We start from the raw sequence: 19,774 nt of genomic DNA on the forward strand, positions 1-19,774 counted from the left end.
TGGGGTTTCGCAATAGGGAGCACCTGCCTTGTGGGGACCACTGAGGCAGGGGACCTGAGCGGCGGTGGTGCTGTGGACCCTATCCGTGTCTTGATTCTGTATGTCCCGTTGAGCCAGCTCCATCATCTGCGTCTTCATGTTGCCCTCTCCCTCCGCTGTTGGCACCAGGGGCTTCCTGACGACCGCTCTCCTCATTCTGAGCTGGGCTGTGTCATTTTCTCTGTTCAGAATATACAGGTCCTCGTCTAGATCTTCCATGTGGGGTTTTCCTCTGTCTCTCACTGACCCCCATCCTTGCATGTTGATCTGGCCATCCGGTTTCTGCTTCCAGTGACTTGGCCCCAGTAATCTGCTTATAAAGTTATAGTCTGGCTTGTCTTTTGCAGGCACAAAGCTTCTCCTGCAGGTGAATGAGGCCCACAGGGCCTTGGGTAACTGCAGAGGTTGTTTGTCTACAACATGTTGTTGGACATGTTATCCTGCACTCTATTGATCTCTTCATCTATAAGCTTCTCTGTCAAGATGCAAAACAGATTTGGATAACTGGTCATAATCTTTTCATGTAACGATTGTGTCAAATAGGCAGGACTCTGTCTCTCCCCTTATGTCTCCCTAGTGTCATCTTTCTGTCATCAAGAGTGCAAGGTCTTTTTTATAATCAGAAAACAGCTTGGAAATCTGGTCAGAATCTGGTTAAGTTTGATCTCCATAGATATCAATGATTTATGTTAGGAACATCTCTCTCACATTGTGACATCACCAAAAGAGCATTGTTCTTCTGTGAGCATTTGTGCCTGTGTTAAAGGTGGAAAGCCATGACCAGTGTGAGCTTGTGGACTGTCACAGAGGAACTGTGAAGATGGCCAGCCTTACAAGGTCAGACAGTAATATCAATATAAAGCTAGTTCACATGGGGACTTTAAATGTGTCTGATCACGAAATCACATTTTGAATTGCTGGGTGTTCATTGTGTCCATTGCCCGTGTTGTCACAGTTCCACCTCCGATGACAAGCAGAAACACACCACAGCTCCGGTAAATCCAGAACAAAATGCATCTGCACACTGTTATGCTCCCCCAAAGTGCTCTGTTTTATTTACACAGACATTTCTATTCAAATTGCCTGGGTTTTTGCTGCCTTGTCGCCCACATTTTCTATGCAGTTTTTAATGAATCTTGCCCTCCTAAGACCTTTTCAAGTAAAAGATGGTTCACGTTGGTTTTAATATCAAATGTGGAGTTAAGTATGACTGAGGTGCTCCATATCCTCCCTCCGCAGGGTATTTCAGAGGAGGCGGGGCGTTCAGGGAAGAGCAGTGACTCCGCGGAGGAGGACATGCCAGCTGAGGGGGGAGTGGAAAATCAGATCAACGAACAGCACCTTCGCCGCATTGAACGCATGTTCAGAGAGGCTGACACAGATGGAGGGGGAGGTGAGTGACCCGAACACATAACACCTCCCCATAACTAATAGTATACCACAGTATCATTTTTAGCCCCCAGTGGATCCCTGCCAGTTTCACCAACCAGCTGCACATTTCTACATAGTGTTGTCATACAAACATACATGGATCGTTCCATGAAATTAGTCCCATTTGATATTTTAAGTTACATTTAAAAGCTAAAGTGTCAAAATTCTGTATTGTTGGATTTAGAGCTTGCAAATAAGGTATTTTACTGTACTTGTTGTGCATGTGACATTAAAACTTGAAAATTATGTATTTTGGCTACTACCTCTATGCACCCGCTGTGACTTGTATTAAGATTTTAACCCCCAAAATTCCCCCAAGTTTTCACCATCATTGTAAAGCCCTCGTTATTTTGTTTATTTGACAGAGTCATTTCTGGAGATTATTATTTATTTTTTTGTGATATATTTCATAGTGATTCATTATGAGGGAAAATAACAAAAACAACCCCGTCCCTCAATTTAAGGTTGATCCTGTTGCGTGAACTGAACTCTTGTTTGAGCATGGTGAATCTATTCCTTTTAAAATATTTTTTCCCAAAATAAACATTGAACGTCTAACAGTAAAATCATAGTGATAAAAGCAGGTGAGCTGGTTCTATCCCCATTAAAAAACTGCAAACCTGACTCTCCACCCTATGGCAAAATGTGTGAAATCGCAGGAAATTAGTCATAGAATTGCAAAATCTGTTCTCCACACCATGGAAAAATGTTTAGATTGCAGCAAGCTTACTGTAAAACAACATTTTCTCTATGCCCCATGGCAAAATGTGTAGAATTGCATGAAATGTACTTCAAAACTAAACATGTTTTGCTCTTGCAAGGTGGGGGGGCTCCCAAACAAAATTTTGCTAAGGGCCCTGAATAGGCTAGTGCCAGCTCTGACTGCATGTGTGGGTATGGATGTGGGTATGCAGACCCGCGAGCCACTGTGGCCCCTCATGATTTTTTGTGGGCCCCACCCCAATCTAAGTTGCCCATCCCTGCCATACATACAGGCTAGAAATGTTTTAACAATTTAAACTTTTTTTGTGAAGCTTGCATTCAATTGCCTGTCCCTGTTGCACACAACAAGCTTCCATTCCTCCTGTAACAAGGTGATTTATAGCTGATTTAAGATGAAATCGTCAACCCTGTTACTTTATTTGGCACATAATAGGCACTTACTATTTGTTTTTATTTTATTTATTTTTTAAACATTTATTTAACTAGGCAAGTCAGTTAAGAACAAATTCTTATTTTCAACGACGGCCTAGGAACAATGGGTTAACTGCCTGTTCAGGGGCAGAACGACAGATTTGTACCTTGCCAGCTTGGGGATTTGAACTTGCAACCTTTCGGTTACTAGTCCAACACTCTGAAAACGAGGCTACACTGCCGCCTCACTATAGTGATTTTGTGGGGGAAATTGGGTTTTAATTGGTTGAACATGTGTTCTTTATCACAGAATGTGAATAATAAAATAAAACATCATCAAGTTACACTATCCAAAAGGGACACATTTTCTTATACAATGTGTCATTCTCATTCTCTCTGTCAGGGTTGGATATGGCTCAGTTCCGAGATGCGATGAAGAAGATCATGGGCGATGTGGATGACGAGGATGTGGACATTATCTTTATGAAGGTGGACACCAACTGTGACGGCAGAATGGACTGGGTGAGAGAGCAAAACGCCAATGAACAGGAGTGCTGTTTTGTCGTCAGTTGACCAACTCTGGTGTGTGACAAACACGTAAACACATTTAAGTTTTTACTCTGATAAACAACAACTTTGTGTGGTTTCAGGTTGAATATCTGAACTACATGCTTTTAGAGTACAGAGAGAAAGACTCTTTGCAGCAGCAAAACAGGCCAATCTACTTTCCCAAACCACTCAAGATTGTGCCTGTGTAAGTGGTATTTCATTGGCTATGTTCTACAGGTTCCTAAGTAGTATATGTGCAGTGTATGCATGCTTTAATTTGTCTGTGTCTCTGCCTGTGTAGTGCACACTGTGAGACCATTGTTCGGCTCCAGTTCTACCCATTCCAGCCCCCAGCCGGGGAGAAAAAGACAGACTCTGGGGAGCATGGCAGGTCCTCGGGGGGTTCTAAGGGCCGCACCCACAGTGGACGCTACCTGTCAATCAGCCGTGATGGCGTTCTCAACTACTGGAGCGAGAGGTTCAAGCTGCTGCGCACTGTCAATGTGCGTATCAGCCATGTTCAAGCATTATATCACGAATAATCAATCAATTCATCTATTACAATTGAATTGAATAGCAATTCATATGTTATCCCCAGACAATAATGTTTGATATGATGTGAAAACTCTGAAGTAATACATGATGTTGACAGAGATGGAGAAAAGACACTGCTATGTAATAGAACATCCCACCAGTAGGTATGCTTCATGTCATGCTTGTAGACCAGTAGGTATGCTTCATGTCATGCTTGTAGACCAGTAGGTATGCTTCATGTCATGCTTGTGGACAGCAGGTATGCTTCATGTCGTGCTTGTGGACAGCAGGTATGCTTCATGTCATGCTTGTAGACCAGTAGGTATGCTTCATGTCATGCTTGTGGACAGTAGGTATGCTTCATGTCATGCTTGTGGACAGCAGGTATGCTTCATGTCATGCTTGTAGACCAGTAGGTATGCTTCATGTCATGCTTGTAGACCAGTAGGTATGCTTCATGTCATGCTTGTGGACCAGTAGGTATGCTTCATGTCATGCTTGTGGACCAGTAGGTATGCTTCATGTCATGCTTGTAGACCAGTAGGTATGCTTCATGTCATGCTTGTGGACCAGTAGGTATGCTTCATGTCATGCTTGTGGACCAGTAGGTATGCTTCATGTCATGTAGTAGGTATGCTTCATGCTTGTGGACCAGTAGGTATGCTTCATGTCATGCTTGTGGACCAGTAGGTATGCTTCATGTCATGCTTGTGGACAGCAGGTATGCTTCATGTCATGCTTGTAGACCAGTAGGTATGCTTCATGTCATGCTTGTGGACCAGTAGGTATGCTTCATGTCATGCTTGTGGACCAGTAGGTATGCTTCATGTCATGCTTGTGGACCAGTAGGTATGCTTCATGTCATGCTTGTGGACCAGTAGGTATGCTTCATGTCATGCTTGTAGACCAGTAGGTATGCTTCATGTCATGCTTGTGGACCAGTAGGTATGCTTCATGTCATGCTTGTGGACCAGTAGGTATGCTTCATGTCATGCTTGTGGACAGCAGGTATGCTTCATGTCATGCTTGTGGACCAGTAGGTATGCTTCATGTCATGCTTGTAGACCAGTAGGTATGCTTCATGTCATGCTTGTAGACCAGTAGGTATGCTTCATGTCATGCTTGTGGACCAGTAGGTATGCTTCATGTCGTGCTTGTAGACCAGTAGGTATGCTTCATGTCATGCTTGTGGACCAGTAGGTATGCTTCATGTCGTGCTTGTGGACAGCAGGTATGCTTCATGTCGTGCTTGTAGACCAGTAGGTATGCTTCATGTCATGCTTGTGGACCAGTAGGTATGCTTCATGTCATGCTTGTAGACCAGCAGGTATGCTTCATGTCGTGCTTGTAGACCAGTAGGTATGCTTCATGTCATGCTTGTGGACCAGTAGGTATGCTTCATGTCATGCTTGTAGACCAGTAGGTATGCTTCATGTCATGCTTGTGGACCAGTAGGTATGCTTCATGTCATGCTTGTAGACCAGTAGGTATGCTTCATGTCATGCTTGTAGACCAGTAGGTATGCTTCATGTCATGCTTGTGGACCAGTAGGTATGCTTCATGTCATGCTTGTAGACCAGTAGGTATGCTTCATGTCATGCTTGTGTAGACCAGTAGGTATGCTTCATGTCATGCTTGTGGACCAGTAGGTATGCTTCATGTCATGCTTGTGGACCAGTAGGTATGCTTCATGTCATGCTTGTAGACCAGTAGGTATGCTTCATGTCATGCTTGTGGACCAGTAGGTATGCTTCATGTCATGCTTGTGGACCAGTAGGTATGCTTCATGTCATGCTTGTAGACCAGTAGGTATGCTTCATGTCATGCTTGTAGACCAGTAGGTATGCTTCATGTCATGCTTGTAGACCAGTAGGTATGCTTCATGTCATGCTTGTAGACCAGTAGGTATGCTTCATGTCATGCTTGTAGACCAGTAGGTATGCTTCATGTCATGCTTGTAGACCAGTAGGTATGCTTCATGTCATGCTTGTAGACCAGTAGGTATGCTTCATGTCATGCTTGTAGACCAGTAGGTATGCTTCATGTCATGCTTGTAGACCAGTAGGTATGCTTCATGTCATGCTTGTAGACCAGTAGGTATGCTTCATGTCATGCTTGTAGACCAGTAGGTATGCTTCATGTCATGCTTGTAGACCAGTAGGTATGCTTCATGTCATGCTTTGTAGACCAGTAGGTATGCTTCATGTCATGCTTGTAGACCAGTAGGTATGCTTCATGTCATGCTTGTAGACCAGTAGGTATGCTTCATGTCATGCTTGTAGACCAGTAGGTATGCTTCATGTCATGCTTGTGGACCAGTAGGTATGCTTCATGTCATGCTTGTGGACCAGTAGGTATGCTTCATGTCATGCTTGTAGACCAGTAGGTATGCTTCATGTCATGCTTGTAGACCAGTAGGTATGCTTCATGTCATGCTTGTAGACCAGTAGGTATGCTTCATGTCATGCTTGTAGACCAGTAGGTATGCTTCATGTCATGCTTGTAGACCAGTAGGTATGCTTCATGTCATGCTTGTGGACCAGTAGGTATGCTTCATGTCATGCTTGTAGACCAGTAGGTATGCTTCATGTCAGTAGGTATGCTTCATGTTGTAGACCAGTAGGTATGCTTCATGTCATGCTTGTAGACCAGTAGGTATGCTTCATGTCATGCTTGTAGACCAGTAGGTATGCTTCATGTCATGCTTGTAGACCAGTAGGTATGCTTCATGTCATGCTTGTAGACCAGTAGGTATGCTTCATGTCATGCTTGTAGACCAGTAGGTATGCTTCATGTCATGCTTGTAGACCAGTAGGTATGCTTCATGTCATGCTTGTAGACCAGTAGGTATGACCTTCATGTCATGCTTGTAGACCAGTAGGTATGCTTCATGTCATGCTTGTAGACCAGTAGGTATGCTTCATGTCATGCTTGTAGACCAGTAGGTATGCTTCATGTCATGCTTGTAGACCAGTAGGTATGCTTCATGTCATGCTTGTAGACCAGTAGGTATGCTTCATGTCATGCTTGTAGACCAGTAGGTATGCTTCATGTCATGCTTGTGGACAGCAGGTATGCTTCATGTCATGCTTGTAGACCAGTAGGTATGCTTCATGTCATGCTTGTAGACCAGTAGGTATGCTTCATGTCATGCTTGTGGACCAGTAGGTATGCTTCATGTCATGCTTGTGGACCAGTAGGTATGCTTCATGTCATGCTTGTGGACAGCAGGTATGCTTCATGTCATGCTTGTAGACCAGTAGGTATGCTTCATGTCATGCTTGTAGACCAGTAGGTATGCTTCATGTCATGCTTGTAGACCAGTAGGTATGCTTCATGTCATGCTTGTGGACCAGTAGGTATGCTTCATGTCATGCTTGTAGACCAGTAGGTATGCTTCATGTCATGCTTGTAGACCAGTAGGTATGCTTCATGTCATGCTTGTGGACCAGTAGGTATGCTTCATGTCATGCTTGTGGACCAGTAGGTATGCTTCATGTCATGCTTGTGGACCAGTAGGTATGCTTCATGTCATGCTTGTGGACCAGTAGGTATGCTTCATGTCATGCTTGTAGACCAGTAGGTATGCTTCATGTCATGCTTGTAGACCAGTAGGTATGCTTCATGTCATGCTTGTAGACCAGTAGGTATGCTTCATGTCATGCTTGTAGACCAGTAGGGTATGCTTCATGTCATGCTTGTAGACCAGTAGGTATGCTTCATGTCATGCTTGTAGACCAGTAGGTATGCTTCATGTCATGCTTGTGGACCAGTAGGTATGCTTCATGTCATGCTTGTGGACCAGTAGGTATGCTTCATGTCATGCTTGTGGACCAGTAGGTATGCTTCATGTCATGCTTGTGGACCAGTAGGTATGCTTCATGTCATGCTTGTGGACCAGTAGGTATGCTTCATGTCATGCTTGTGGACCAGTAGGTATGCTTCATGTCATGCTTGTAGACCAGTAGGTATGCTTCATGTCATGCTTGTAGACCAGTAGGTATGCTTCATGTCATGCTTGTAGACCAGTAGGTATGCTTCATGTCATGCTTGTGGACCAGTAGGTATGCTTCATGTCATGCTTGTAGACCAGTAGGTATGCTTCATGTCATGCTTGTAGACCAGTAGGTATGCTTCATGTCATGCTTGTAGACCAGTAGGTATGCTTCATGTCATGCTTGTGGACCAGTAGGTATGCTTCATGTCATGCTTGTAGACCAGTAGGTATGCTTCATGTCATGCTTGTGGACCAGTAGGTATGCTTCATGTCATGCTTGTAGACCAGTAGGTATGCTTCATGTCATGCTTGTAGACCAGTAGGTATGCTTCATGTCATGCTTGTAGACCAGTAGGTATGCTTCATGTCATGCTTGTAGACCAGTAGGTATGCTTCATGTCATGCTTGTGGACCAGTAGGTATGCTTCATGTCATGCTTGTAGACCAGTAGGTATGCTTCATGTCATGCTTGTAGACCAGTAGGTATGCTTCATGTCATGCTTGTAGACCAGTAGGTATGCTTCATGTCATGCTTGTAGACCAGTAGGTATGCTTCATGTCATGCTTGTAGACCAGTAGGTATGCTTCATGTCATGCTTGGACAGCAGGTATGACATGCTTGTAGACCAGCAGGTATGCTTCATGTCATGCTTGTAGACCAGTAGGTATGCTTCATGTCATGCTTGTAGACCAGTAGGTATGCTTCATGTCATGCTTGTAGACCAGTAGGTATGCTTCATGTCATGCTTGTGGACCAGTAGGTATGCTTCATGTCATGCTTGTAGACCAGTAGGTATGCTTCATGTCATGCTTGTGGACCAGTAGGTATGCTTCATGTCATGCTTGTGGACCAGTAGGTATGCTTCATGTCATGCTTGTAGACCAGTAGGTATGCTTCATGTCATGCTTGTAGACCAGTAGGTATGCTTCATGTCATGCTTGTAGACCAGTAGGTATGCTTCATGTCATGCTTGTAGACCAGTAGGTATGCTTCAGACCAGTAGGTATGCTTCATGTCATGCTTGTGGACCAGTAGGTATGCTTCATGTCATGCTTGTGGACCAGTAGGTATACTTCATGTCATGCTTGTGGACCAGTAGGTATGCTTCATGTCATGCTTGTGGACCAGTAGGTATGCTTCATGTCATGCTTGTAGACCAGTAGGTATGCTTCATGTCATGCTTGTAGACCAGTAGGTATGCTTCATGTCATGCTTGTAGACCAGTAGGTATGCTTCATGTCATGCTTGTAGACCAGTAGGTATGCTTCATGTCATGCTTGTAGACCAGTAGGTATGCTTCATGTCATGCTTGTAGACCAGTAGGTATGCTTCATGTCATGCTTGTAGACCAGTAGGTATGCTTCATGTCATGCTTGTAGACCAGTAGGTATGCTTCATGTCATGCTTGTGGACCAGTAGGTATGCTTCATGTCATGCTTGTGGACCAGTAGGTATGCTTCATGTCATGCTTGTAGACCAGTAGGTATGCTTCATGTCATGCTTGTGGACCAGTAGGTATGCTTCATGTCATGCTTGTGGACCAGTAGGTATGCTTCATGTCATGCTTGTAGACCAGTAGGTATGCTTCATGTCATGCTTGTGGACCAGTAGGTATGCTTCATGTCATGCTTGTAGACCAGTAGGTATGCTTCATGTCATGCTTGTGGACAGCAGGTATGCTTCATGTCATGCTTGTAGACCAGTAGGTATGCTTCATGTCATGCTTGTGGACCAGCAGGTATGCTTCATGTCGTGCTTGTGGACAGCAGGTATGCTTCATGTCGTGCTTGTGGACAGCAGGTATGCTTCATGTCGTGCTTGTAGACCAGTAGGTATGCTTCATGTCATGCTTGTGGACAGCAGGTATGCTTCATGTCGTGCTTGTGGACAGCAGGTATGCTTCATGTCATGCTTGTAGACCAGTAGGTATGCTTCATGTCGTGCTTGTGGACAGCAGGTATGCTTCATGTCGTGCTTGTGGACAGCAGGTATGCTTCATGTCATGCTTGTAGACCAGTAGGTATGCTTCATGTCGTGCTTGTGGACAGCAGGTATGCTTCATGTCGTGCTTGTAGACCAGTAGGTATGCTTCATGTCATGCTTGTGGACCAGTAGGTATGCTTCATGTCATGCTTGTGGACCAGTAGGTATGCTTCATGTCATGCTTGTGGACCAGTAGGTATGCTTCATGTCATGCTTGTGGACCAGTAGGTATGCTTCATGTCATGCTTGTGGACCAGTAGGTATGCTTCATGTCGTGCTTGTGGACAGCAGGTATGCTTCATGTCGTGCTTGTGGACAGCAGGTATGCTTCATGTCATGCTTGTGGACAGCAGGTATGCTTCATGTCATGCTTGTGGACCAGCAGGTATGCTTCATGTCATGCTTGTGGACCAGTAGGTATGCTTCATGTCGTGCTTGTGGACAGCAGGTATGCTTCATGTCGTGCTTGTGGACAGCAGGTATGCTTCATGTCATGCTTGTAGACCAGTAGGTATGCTTCATGTCATGCTTGTGGACCAGTAGGTATGCTTCATGTCATGCTTGTGGACCAGTAGGTATGCTTCATGTCATGCTTGTGGACCAGTAGGTATGCTTCATGTCATGCTTGTGGACCAGTAGGTATGCTTCATGTCATGCTTGTGGACCAGTAGGTATGCTTCATGTCGTGCTTGTGGACAGCAGGTATGCTTCATGTCGTGCTTGTGGACAGCAGGTATGCTTCATGTCGTGCTTGTGGACAGCAGGTATGCTTCATGTCGTGCTTGTGGACAGCAGGTATGCTTCATGTCGTGCTTGTGGACAGCAGGTATGCTTCATGTCGTGCTTGTGGACAGCAGGTATGCTTCATGTTGTGCTTGTGGACAGCAGGTATGCTTCATGTCGTGCTTGTGGACAGCAGGTATGCTTCATGTCATGCTTGTGGACAGTAGGTATGCTTCATGTCATGCTTGTGGACAGCAGGTATGCTTCATGTTGTGCTTGTGGGATGTTCTATTCTTTATCTGTGAAACATTCTTTGCATGTTTTTCTCTGCTCTAGATAAGTCAGATGCAGCACACAGTGGCCCAGCCCGTCTGGGTGACAGACATGGTCTGCCTGAGCAACATCAACCAGCTCTCCATCTCCTCCACAGGGCGAGACGTAGGTGTGTCTGTGGGAATCTCTGTACAAACATTTGTATACATGAAAACATCTTGTTATGCAGTGATATTATGTTGTACAATGCCATAGCTACTGATTTATAGCTACTGTATGTTTGTTGAAGTGTTTGTACAGTGTGTTAGTTTTTCTCTCACCAGAATTCTATGACATCAGTGCCAGTAAGTGTGACATAGTGTTCTCCCTGTCGGAGCTGGAGGCCAACGTGGAGGTCATGGACTACTGGTAGGCTTTGTGTGTATTCCAAATGGCACCCTTTTTCCTAGTGCACAACTATTATTATTGATTATTACTTCTGTTTAATGGAACATAATGACTTTTGCAGGCCTTTTTGTGAGAATAACCTTTTTCTCTCTGCTTCCTTTCAGGACAGATGGTAAGAGAGGAGTGTACTCCATTGGGGATGCCAGTGGCACCATATACATCTTTGTCTCCTCTGATGTGGTCCATAATGGCCTGTTCAATAGTGCTGCCTTCAAGACAGGTACTGGGTGAAAACATGCAGGTGAAGATGGTAGGTTCATGCCGAAGACCAAACTCACTTCTTTGCCTCTTTTTCAGGAACAAACTATCGCATCCCTGTGTCAGCCCTGCTCAAAAACACCTCCAGCTCATTTCTCTGCTTTAGAGTCGTAAGTAGCTTATATAACTTTTGTTTTTCCTGTTCACACTATTTCTCCCCCTCTTTAGTTAGTTCTCTGTTTCATATCTTCCCCCCAATCTTTTTATGTTCCAGCCCAGCCACAATGACTGGATCCACCAGATCCGCTACATCCCAGAGTTGAATGCCATCGCCACCTGCTGTGCGGCAGACCAAACTTCCATGATCCTGACCACGCTGCCCCACTCACGCAAGTGTAAAATTCAGTACGCCCCCTTTCACGTTTTCCACATCTTTATTTTTACAGTGTGTTTTACAGGACTGTTTAAAGACGCACTGCAGCTATATTTGAACTTTTCGTGTTGAAAAACAATATCCCACGTATAAGTACAGTAATATACACACACTGAAAGTTAACAAAATGTGTTTTGAGCAAAGTATTTTTATTTTTTTGACACAACCACAAACTTCAAAGATTAGGCCGTAGAAGGAGTTGGTCGGATGTGATGTCATCGGCCTCCCTCCTTGGTTGTGGGAACATCCTGTGCCATGTAATGTCATACCTAGAACCTATTGAGATGTGCCTTTTGTTCAGTAAAACAGGTGCTAAATGAGGTAAAGAAGAGGCCGGAGTGCCTCTTTAAAATGCCATCAAATCTCTCATTTCTAATGTTCATTTCACGGATGAATATAATTCTCTTGTTTTTCTTTCTCAGAACTGCACTCTTTCACATGCAGAAGGGAATTCTGTGTTTTGACTACTCACCTGAGCTCAACGTTCTGGGTATGTGTAGAAGTAATTCTCCGTACAGTGCTGTTTATGATGTCTAAACCAATTACATATAAAGTCAGTTACAAAATTATTGCCACCCTTGATAAAGATTAGCAACAAAAACTGTATAAAATAAATAATAAATGCTTATCTATATTGTATGCTCCAAACATTAAAAAAATTATATTATTTTATATTAGAATTGAAAGCATGTTTTGATTCCACTGGTCCTGGGGCCCTTGTTAAGGTCAACAGCATCAGTAACTTTAGGAGGCTGACACTTCCAGTAACCCCAAGCACACATCAAAATCCACAAAGAAATGGTTAATTGACTACAAAAATCTACATTTTGCAATGGCCATTGACTTGAACCCCATTGAAAACCTGTGGTGTGAATGGAAGAGGACAGCCTATAAGCGCAGACGAAGGATATCAAGGATCTGGAAAGATTCTGTATGGAACAATGGTCTAAGATCACTTCCAGTGTGTTCTCCAATATCATTAAACATTACAGGAACATACTAAGGGTCATTATCCTCACAAGGGGAGGGTGCTGGAGTATTGAAAACAGAGGTGCCAATCATTCTGACCACTATCTTTGAGTTTTTAAAATTTGTATTACTTGTGAAACGAAATCTCTTTCTCTAAGCAGATGTATTAGTATAAAATAATATAATTTCCCTTTTTTCATGCAATATAGCTCAGTATTTATATTACTTATTTTATACATTATTCTTTGCTGATCTTTCTGTAGCTGTCAATCTGGGTATTATTATTTTGATGCAATATCCCATGATGTGTGTTTGTCCGCGCTTGTTTTCCAATGTTCCAGTGACTGGATGCTTCGATCGGGTTGTGAGGGTCTGGAACCCCTATGTGACCAATCAGGCCACATCACAGATGAAAGGTCACAGCACCATCATCACTCACATCGCTGTCAACGGCAGAGACAACAAGATCATCAGTGTCTCCAAAGACAAGGTCAGATGTCCAGCATTATCACTACAGGGACACTCAATGTCACCCGTTGACTACTCAGATTTGTAATGCTCATTTAGACCACAAAACAGGTCAGGGTCGTTTCTTTCGGTTCCAGAATGTGCGGGTGTGGGACCTGCAGGACAGTATCTGCCTCCAGAACATCCAATCCAGGAACGTCAACATGGGCTGCTTCCCCATCACCAGCACCTACTATAACCACACCAGTAACACCATGGTGATGGCTACGTACCTAGTGTGTGTTCGTTATTGCCTTTAACATGTGTACTCATACACACTCTATTGGTTGTACAAGGTTCTTTGGTATTGCTGTGTATTTATTTCCTCATGTTTATGTTGCGCCGGGCAGATTGGAGTTCTTCGAGGGTCTATGGAGGATGCAAACTGCTCTGTACCCACAGCTACAACATCACACGAACAGCCACTCTGTGCTGCTCTCTACAACTCCAACTTCAAACAGGTTGGTGATGGTTCGATACTTGGGAGTGAGGTAAAGGTCAACTAAGGGATGATCATACAACCTATTGAAGCTAGGTAAACCCACCTTCTCTCCACTGCTCTGTGCCCAGGTGGTAAGTGGGTGCCATGCGGGCGTGGTCAGTGTGTGGGACATCCTGACGGGGGAGAAGGTAATGCAGTTCCAAACGACCCCTGAGCGACCAGTCGAGGTCACTGCCATGGCATTCGACGGGCCCAAACGCCGCCTCATCACCGGGTCTAAAGACGGCACCCTGCGTCTCTGGAACTTCAACAATGGGGCTCTCCTTTCTGAACTCTGCCCCCTGGTGGACAGCAATGAGGTACTGCGCTGTATCCTGCTTTTCTTTCTTACCACCAAGCAATGCCGTTCGACTACAGAAACAATACTTACTGAAATGACTTTGTTGGCAGGTTACAGGGATTCTGTACATCAACGAGAGGATTTATGTTTCAGGCTGGAGCAAACGGGTCATGTGGTATCTGTGAGTGCTTCATGTTTTTACATCTTTACATCTGTACATCTATACAATTGTGTGGCTTTTTTTATGTTGTATCTGTATTATTTGTATCGTTTGTGTCTGTATGTTTACTTCTCCCCATCTGTCTGTCTGTCTTTCTTCCTGTCTGTCCGTCCGTGTGTCAGGGACAATAAGGAGGAGGATAAGATGGAGCACCGCGTGTGGAACCAGTACCACTCAGACGACATCTATTCCATGCACGCCCACGGCAGCAAGATGCTGGTGACCGCCTCCTACAGCGGTGACGTCATTGTCTGGAACATAGATTCAGGGCAAGCCTTCTGCCGTTTCAACGCTAGCGAGAGCCCACTGCCCCTCTTACCCATACGGGTGAGGCGAGACACAATGGAGCGCTGACATTTTGTTTGTCTGTTGATGTTCATGTTGAGTTTCTAATCAGGTGATCGAGAAACCAGGCCAGGTGGTGACTGTTATGAGTCCAGACGGTTTGGGGAAGGAGGATGAGGACGATGTGTGGCTCCGCTCTATGGTGGAATTTCTTGAGACCGTGAGCCAGACTCTCAACCCTCAGGCTCGCCGTCCTAGCTGTGCCAATCCTGCCCACACCAACGTCATACAGGTACACGTGTGTGTGTGTGTGTGTGTGTGTGTGTGTGTGTGTGTGTGTGTGTGTGTGTGTGTGTGTGTGTGTGTGTGTGTGTGTGTGTGTGTGTGTGTGTGTGTGTACACTGACTTTAATACGCATGTGTGAGTGTGTGTGTACTGATGTAGAGGTGTTTGTGTCCCTCAGCAAATCAATCAAGCCCGGCGTTGCAGTATTCCAGAGCCCCCTCCTGATCCTGTGATTCAGGGGCCTCGCGCCAACATGCGGCATGTAAAAGAATGTTTCAATGCTTCATCTCTTTTTGTATGTTGCCCGTGTAAGGGGTTTCCATTACAGGAGGTTGGTGCCACCTTCATTTGGGAGGACAGGCTCGTGGTAATGGCTGGAGCGGAATGGGTGGAATGGTATCAAATACTTCAAACACATCATTTCCATGTGTTTGATGTCGTTCCATTTACTCCGTTCCAGCCATTATTATGAGCCGTTTTCCCCTCTGCAGTCTTCTGTGGTTTCCATGTATTGATGTATGTATGCATGGGTGTGCATGTTTCTATGCATCCCACAGGGCCGGAGGGGTAGCATCTCTGCTCCAGTCTCTGCTTTACTGCCCCAGCCGGTCACAGTCTCCATGGGTAGGCGGACGACACTGCTGCCCAGACGCAAGAGCAAAACCATCAACCTCGACGAGCTGGAGAAGCCTCGGTTTGCAGTGGAGAAGGTACTGGCTCGCTGACATATACACTAACCTATCTGACGGTTTAACGTTGTTCACCTTGATTACCGACAGAGGATGTCAATGACTGTCTCTCCCTATTTCTCTTTCTGACGAGCAGGTGTTGTTTCTGGCCACCCGTGAGCGTAGCCCTGACACGGCCATCCTCCTGACCAGCTCAGCAGACGGCTACATCTACGCCTGGTCTATCGGCCGTAACGGAGGGCTGCTGGGGAAATTCCGTGCCGTGCATAGCAAGGGGCCAGTCATCTGTGCCATGTCCACTGACAGACAGGACCAGATACTGCTCACTGGAGACAGCAACGGATACATCACGGTAGTACTGGAGGGTTTGGACACCATAGAATATGTCCATGTGTTGTTTATCTATGTTGGCTACACCAACTGATGTCTTTGAGTGAAGGGAACAGTGGTGAGAAGTGATCAGGGTGGAGACATTGGCAGGATGTTTTACAAATCGACTATGGACTGATAGTATCTTTCTTTTCTTTTCTCTCTGTTTTTCTTTGTTCACGTCATCCCTCTACACCTGTATTTCCTTTCCCGCAGCTGTGGGACATTGAGAAGTACTGTTACCGTATGAGGGGTGGGGTGGCGGAGGAGGAATCATCCAATGAGGACTCTCTGAGGTTGCCTCAACTCATACCTCCCTACTGCAAAGTGGAGGGACCACGGAGGCTGGTGGTGGAGCAGGACAAAGAGGTAACTCAACAGCAGTGCACACAGAACATAATGACACACCAAAATATTTGTTCAAGTTACAGAGCTTTAGGGAGGAGGGCAGGTTAGGATGAATGTGTAACAGATCTGAAACTAGCTAGTGGTCATTGATGATGTCACCTTCCGTAGACGGAACAGACTCTGTCATAAATAGATTTCCCACTTATTTCTATTATCCCTCTCTGACCAGATTTTGCAGGGACGGAGTGTGTCCCTGATCCCCCCTAGGCCCCTGAGTTCCTGGCGCTGCCACCTGAAAGGGATCGTTCATCTTGAGTATGTGGAGCGTTTCCGCCTCATCGTCACAGCCAGCCTGGACTGTAACGTACGTCTGTGGACCACCGCTGGCAGATACATCGGTAAGCACCACCACTACCACCACTGTAGTTACGTGTATGGTGTCATTAGTTTGAGAACGTCCTATGGTTCTATGTAATATGTTTTATCATCAGCCACAAGGGGGCAGTGTTGGTACGCTCCAACTACTGTATGTCTACTAATACTGACAACTAGTACCCGGTCTGTCTCTACATCTCAGGTACATTTGGGCAGGGCCTGTGGCGGGTGGGCGACCCCAAGGCCCTCCACACAGAGCTCCCAGTGGACCTGAAGAGGATGGGGTCCTGTCAGACACTTAAAGTCCTTAATGAGGGGAAGTACCCGCACTGGAGGTGAGGGGAAAAGTCCAAATGCGCAAGCCCTTCTGTCTCCATAATGTGAACTATATGGCTGATGAATGGGACTTTCTACACACAAAAACATGCTAGTCATGCACTGTACCCATCATGCACTGTACCCATCCATGCACTGTACCGCTCAGGGGCGGCAGGGTAGCCTAGTGGTTAGAGCATTGGACTAGTAACCAAAAGGTTGCAAGTTCAAATCCCCGAGCTGACAAGGTACAAATCTGTCGTTCTGCCCCTGAACAGGCAGTTAACCCACTGTTCCTAGAATTTTTCTTAACTGACTTGCCTAGTAAAATAAAGGTAAAATAAATAAAAAAGTACCCATCCATACACTGTACCCATCCATGCACTGTACCCATCCATGCACTATTACTGAGTCTGATGTTTATCCAATCATGTCATCTGTCTGCATCTCTTTGATGTCCTCCTATGCCTTCTTAGCTGTGCCAAACGCATCCTGGAGGGCCTGACTGCACAGAAGAGTCAGCAGTCGACAAAGTTTGGTGGGGTCACAACGCAGCTGAGGGAACTGGTTCCTACCGACCCACGGATCGTCAAGTACACCGACGAGCAGATTGAGAACACATGGAGACTGTGGCAGGAGAAGGGAAGGCATGTGAGTTACAGATGCCATCCACACTCGCAGTAGCCAACGTACATCAGATTAAAGTAAAGGACTGACTGCAACACACCTGTGTGGTTACTGTGCCTAACGATCGAGTGTTGCTTCAACTGTCCTTCCCTCAGACCAGCAGCATTTTAGGACGAGCATACAAACAGAAAGTGAGACATCACCTTCCGTCCTGTAACCCTGACCTCCAGACAACCTTCAGCAGTCAAGAGCAGGTAAGACTCATACCTTAAAGAGCCTACAACTAATTCTATGGGACCGTTTCCTGGCCGTAGATGTGTAGTTCTCTGTCATTTTTGAGAGAGTATAAGGTACCATCTCTGTTGTTCGAAGTCAAGAGGGATAATGATGTGCCTGTTTATTTATTTAGTTTGTTTCTCTGTCTCTCTGTAGTTGAGGGTGTATAAGGCCTTGCCCTACAGCGTTCTGCGGCCCGTCACCCTGCCCCCTGTCCCAGAGCTTCTGAAGGACCATCAACACAGGTTAAATGAGGGCACAGACACTGCTGCCAAGCAGAAGAGGAGCACTAAGCGCCGGCCCCACTCACACACACGCTACCTGGCTGCTCCTCCATGACCAGAAACTCCCAGGTGCTAATATGACCCTCGCTGATTACACTCAGAAATAAAAATAAGTCTGGCAAGGCACTATTTCATGTGTTTGTTTTAGACGGATCAGGTCGAGGCAGTTATACAGGACACGTGTAATGCTTTTTGTCATATGTGATGAAATGGTGAAGAGCGCATTGATTTTTTTATTTATTGCACGTTTAGAGGATATCAAAAAAATATAAATTTTCTCAAAAAATGTGGAGAGTTTGAGGGAACAAGTAATATGTACAAGCCATGTGTGTCTAAGAGTTCTCCCGGGGTTTAGATCTCCTCTCCATCTGAGAGAGAGTTGGAGTTTGGTTATCAGGTTTCATGTCCAGCCTTGACAGGCCTGGGACCTCCCCTCTCCTGCTTGGACCAGCCGGGTCACTTCGCCGAATGAGAGGGTTGTATCGGTGTTTGCTGAGGTCCCACCAGTGGTACTTAAAGAAATGCCAAAAGGTCAGCAGCAGAACGTACCGATTGTAAAATATGAATTGAATCCCCAAAGCAGTTTCCCCGCTGGGATCCTGAAGATTCTTCAAAACCCCTCTAGAAATTCTGTTCCCCCTCTTGCAGTCATATGAATCAAAACCACTGTACAGACTCCATTCCACGTGGAGAATATTATTGCCTTTCGTGAAGCTGAGACTTATTGAAATCTGAAAATATATACTTTCGTCTACTAAAGCAATGTATCTGAGTCAACTTTTTTCTTGTGAAAGGGAAGAGAAATAAGAGGGTGAGGTTAGAAACAACAGGACAAATATATAGAGCGCTCCCCCATTGAAGAATTTAAGTATGGTTGTTGATTTGCTGTCTTCTTTCGTTTGGCCCGTCATGGGTTCCGCTACTTATGGAAGATAAAAATGCAATTTGAGCTTTTGAGAAAGGGGAAAAGTTCATGGTAAGCAAAAATGTGACACTATGGTGTGGTTGAGTGACCCTGCCCCCGAACAAAGCCAGCTGCCAGCCACACCTTGGAGTGGCACCGCAAGGCCTTGGGTAACTGCAAGAGGGTGGTGCATCATCTCTCTATGATTTTTTAACATTGAAATGTTTTTGTTCTTTTATGTAACCTACCCAGGCCAAACCCGGATGGCGCTGGGCCAATTGTGCGCCGCCCTGTGGGACTCCCAATCACGGCCGGTTGTGATACAGCCTGAAAATGAACCAGGGTGTCTGTAGTGACGCTTCAAGCACTGAGATGCAGTGCCTTACACCGCTGCACCACTCGGGAGCCCTCAGTGACTCTCTTGTTTACTGCACTATACAATTGGATTAGCAGCCCGTTAGCAGATCTGGGGAAACCACTGTTGAAATCAGGAGGGGGGTCAGAGTGGGAGGTAGAGAGTGAGGGATGTACAGTGAGGCTTCACTGACTGCACAGTGACAGGACATCTGATCTCATCAACTGCTTAGTGTGGTCTCCCCTTAATTTGTCTGCATGTTACACATGATGAACAGCTGGCCATATACCCTATCCTATTCTAAGACCCACGTGTCTGTGGCCGAGGTAGGTCTCAAGGTGAACTGTCAACTTTGCTCTTATATGTCATGAATTTGTGACAGATGAGCTCAACTGACCCAGAGGGTTAACAGACAGCCACAGGACGACAGTACAGTATGTGC

General features: G+C 45.4%; 1 protein-coding gene across 1 annotated transcript; it reads left to right on the plus strand.

Annotated features, from left to right (window-relative positions):
- The first annotated feature begins 410 nt into the window (after positions 1-410).
- On the plus strand, positions 411-18,197 carry LOC118359466 (WD repeat-containing protein on Y chromosome-like). The gene is made up of 29 exons (XM_035737983.2): positions 411-431; positions 806-876; positions 995-1,034; positions 1,279-1,432; positions 3,008-3,126; positions 3,255-3,358; positions 3,455-3,656; positions 10,728-10,833; positions 10,988-11,072; positions 11,216-11,331; positions 11,409-11,479; positions 11,584-11,714; positions 12,165-12,232; positions 13,053-13,201; positions 13,317-13,454; positions 13,569-13,679; positions 13,789-14,019; positions 14,111-14,181; positions 14,343-14,547; positions 14,618-14,797; positions 14,969-15,052; positions 15,348-15,500; positions 15,616-15,831; positions 16,065-16,217; positions 16,426-16,594; positions 16,774-16,906; positions 17,363-17,537; positions 17,669-17,767; positions 17,946-18,197. The coding sequence occupies exons 1-29, from the start codon at positions 411-413 to the stop codon at positions 18,126-18,128; spliced, it is 3,738 nt and encodes a 1,245-aa protein (XP_035593876.2). The 3' UTR covers positions 18,129-18,197.
- The last annotated feature ends 1,577 nt before the right edge of the window (positions 18,198-19,774 follow it).

Source organism: Oncorhynchus keta, chromosome 27 (genome assembly GCF_023373465.1).
Source record: "Oncorhynchus keta strain PuntledgeMale-10-30-2019 chromosome 27, Oket_V2, whole genome shotgun sequence".
NCBI classification, from domain to species: Eukaryota; Metazoa; Chordata; class Actinopteri; order Salmoniformes; family Salmonidae; genus Oncorhynchus; species Oncorhynchus keta.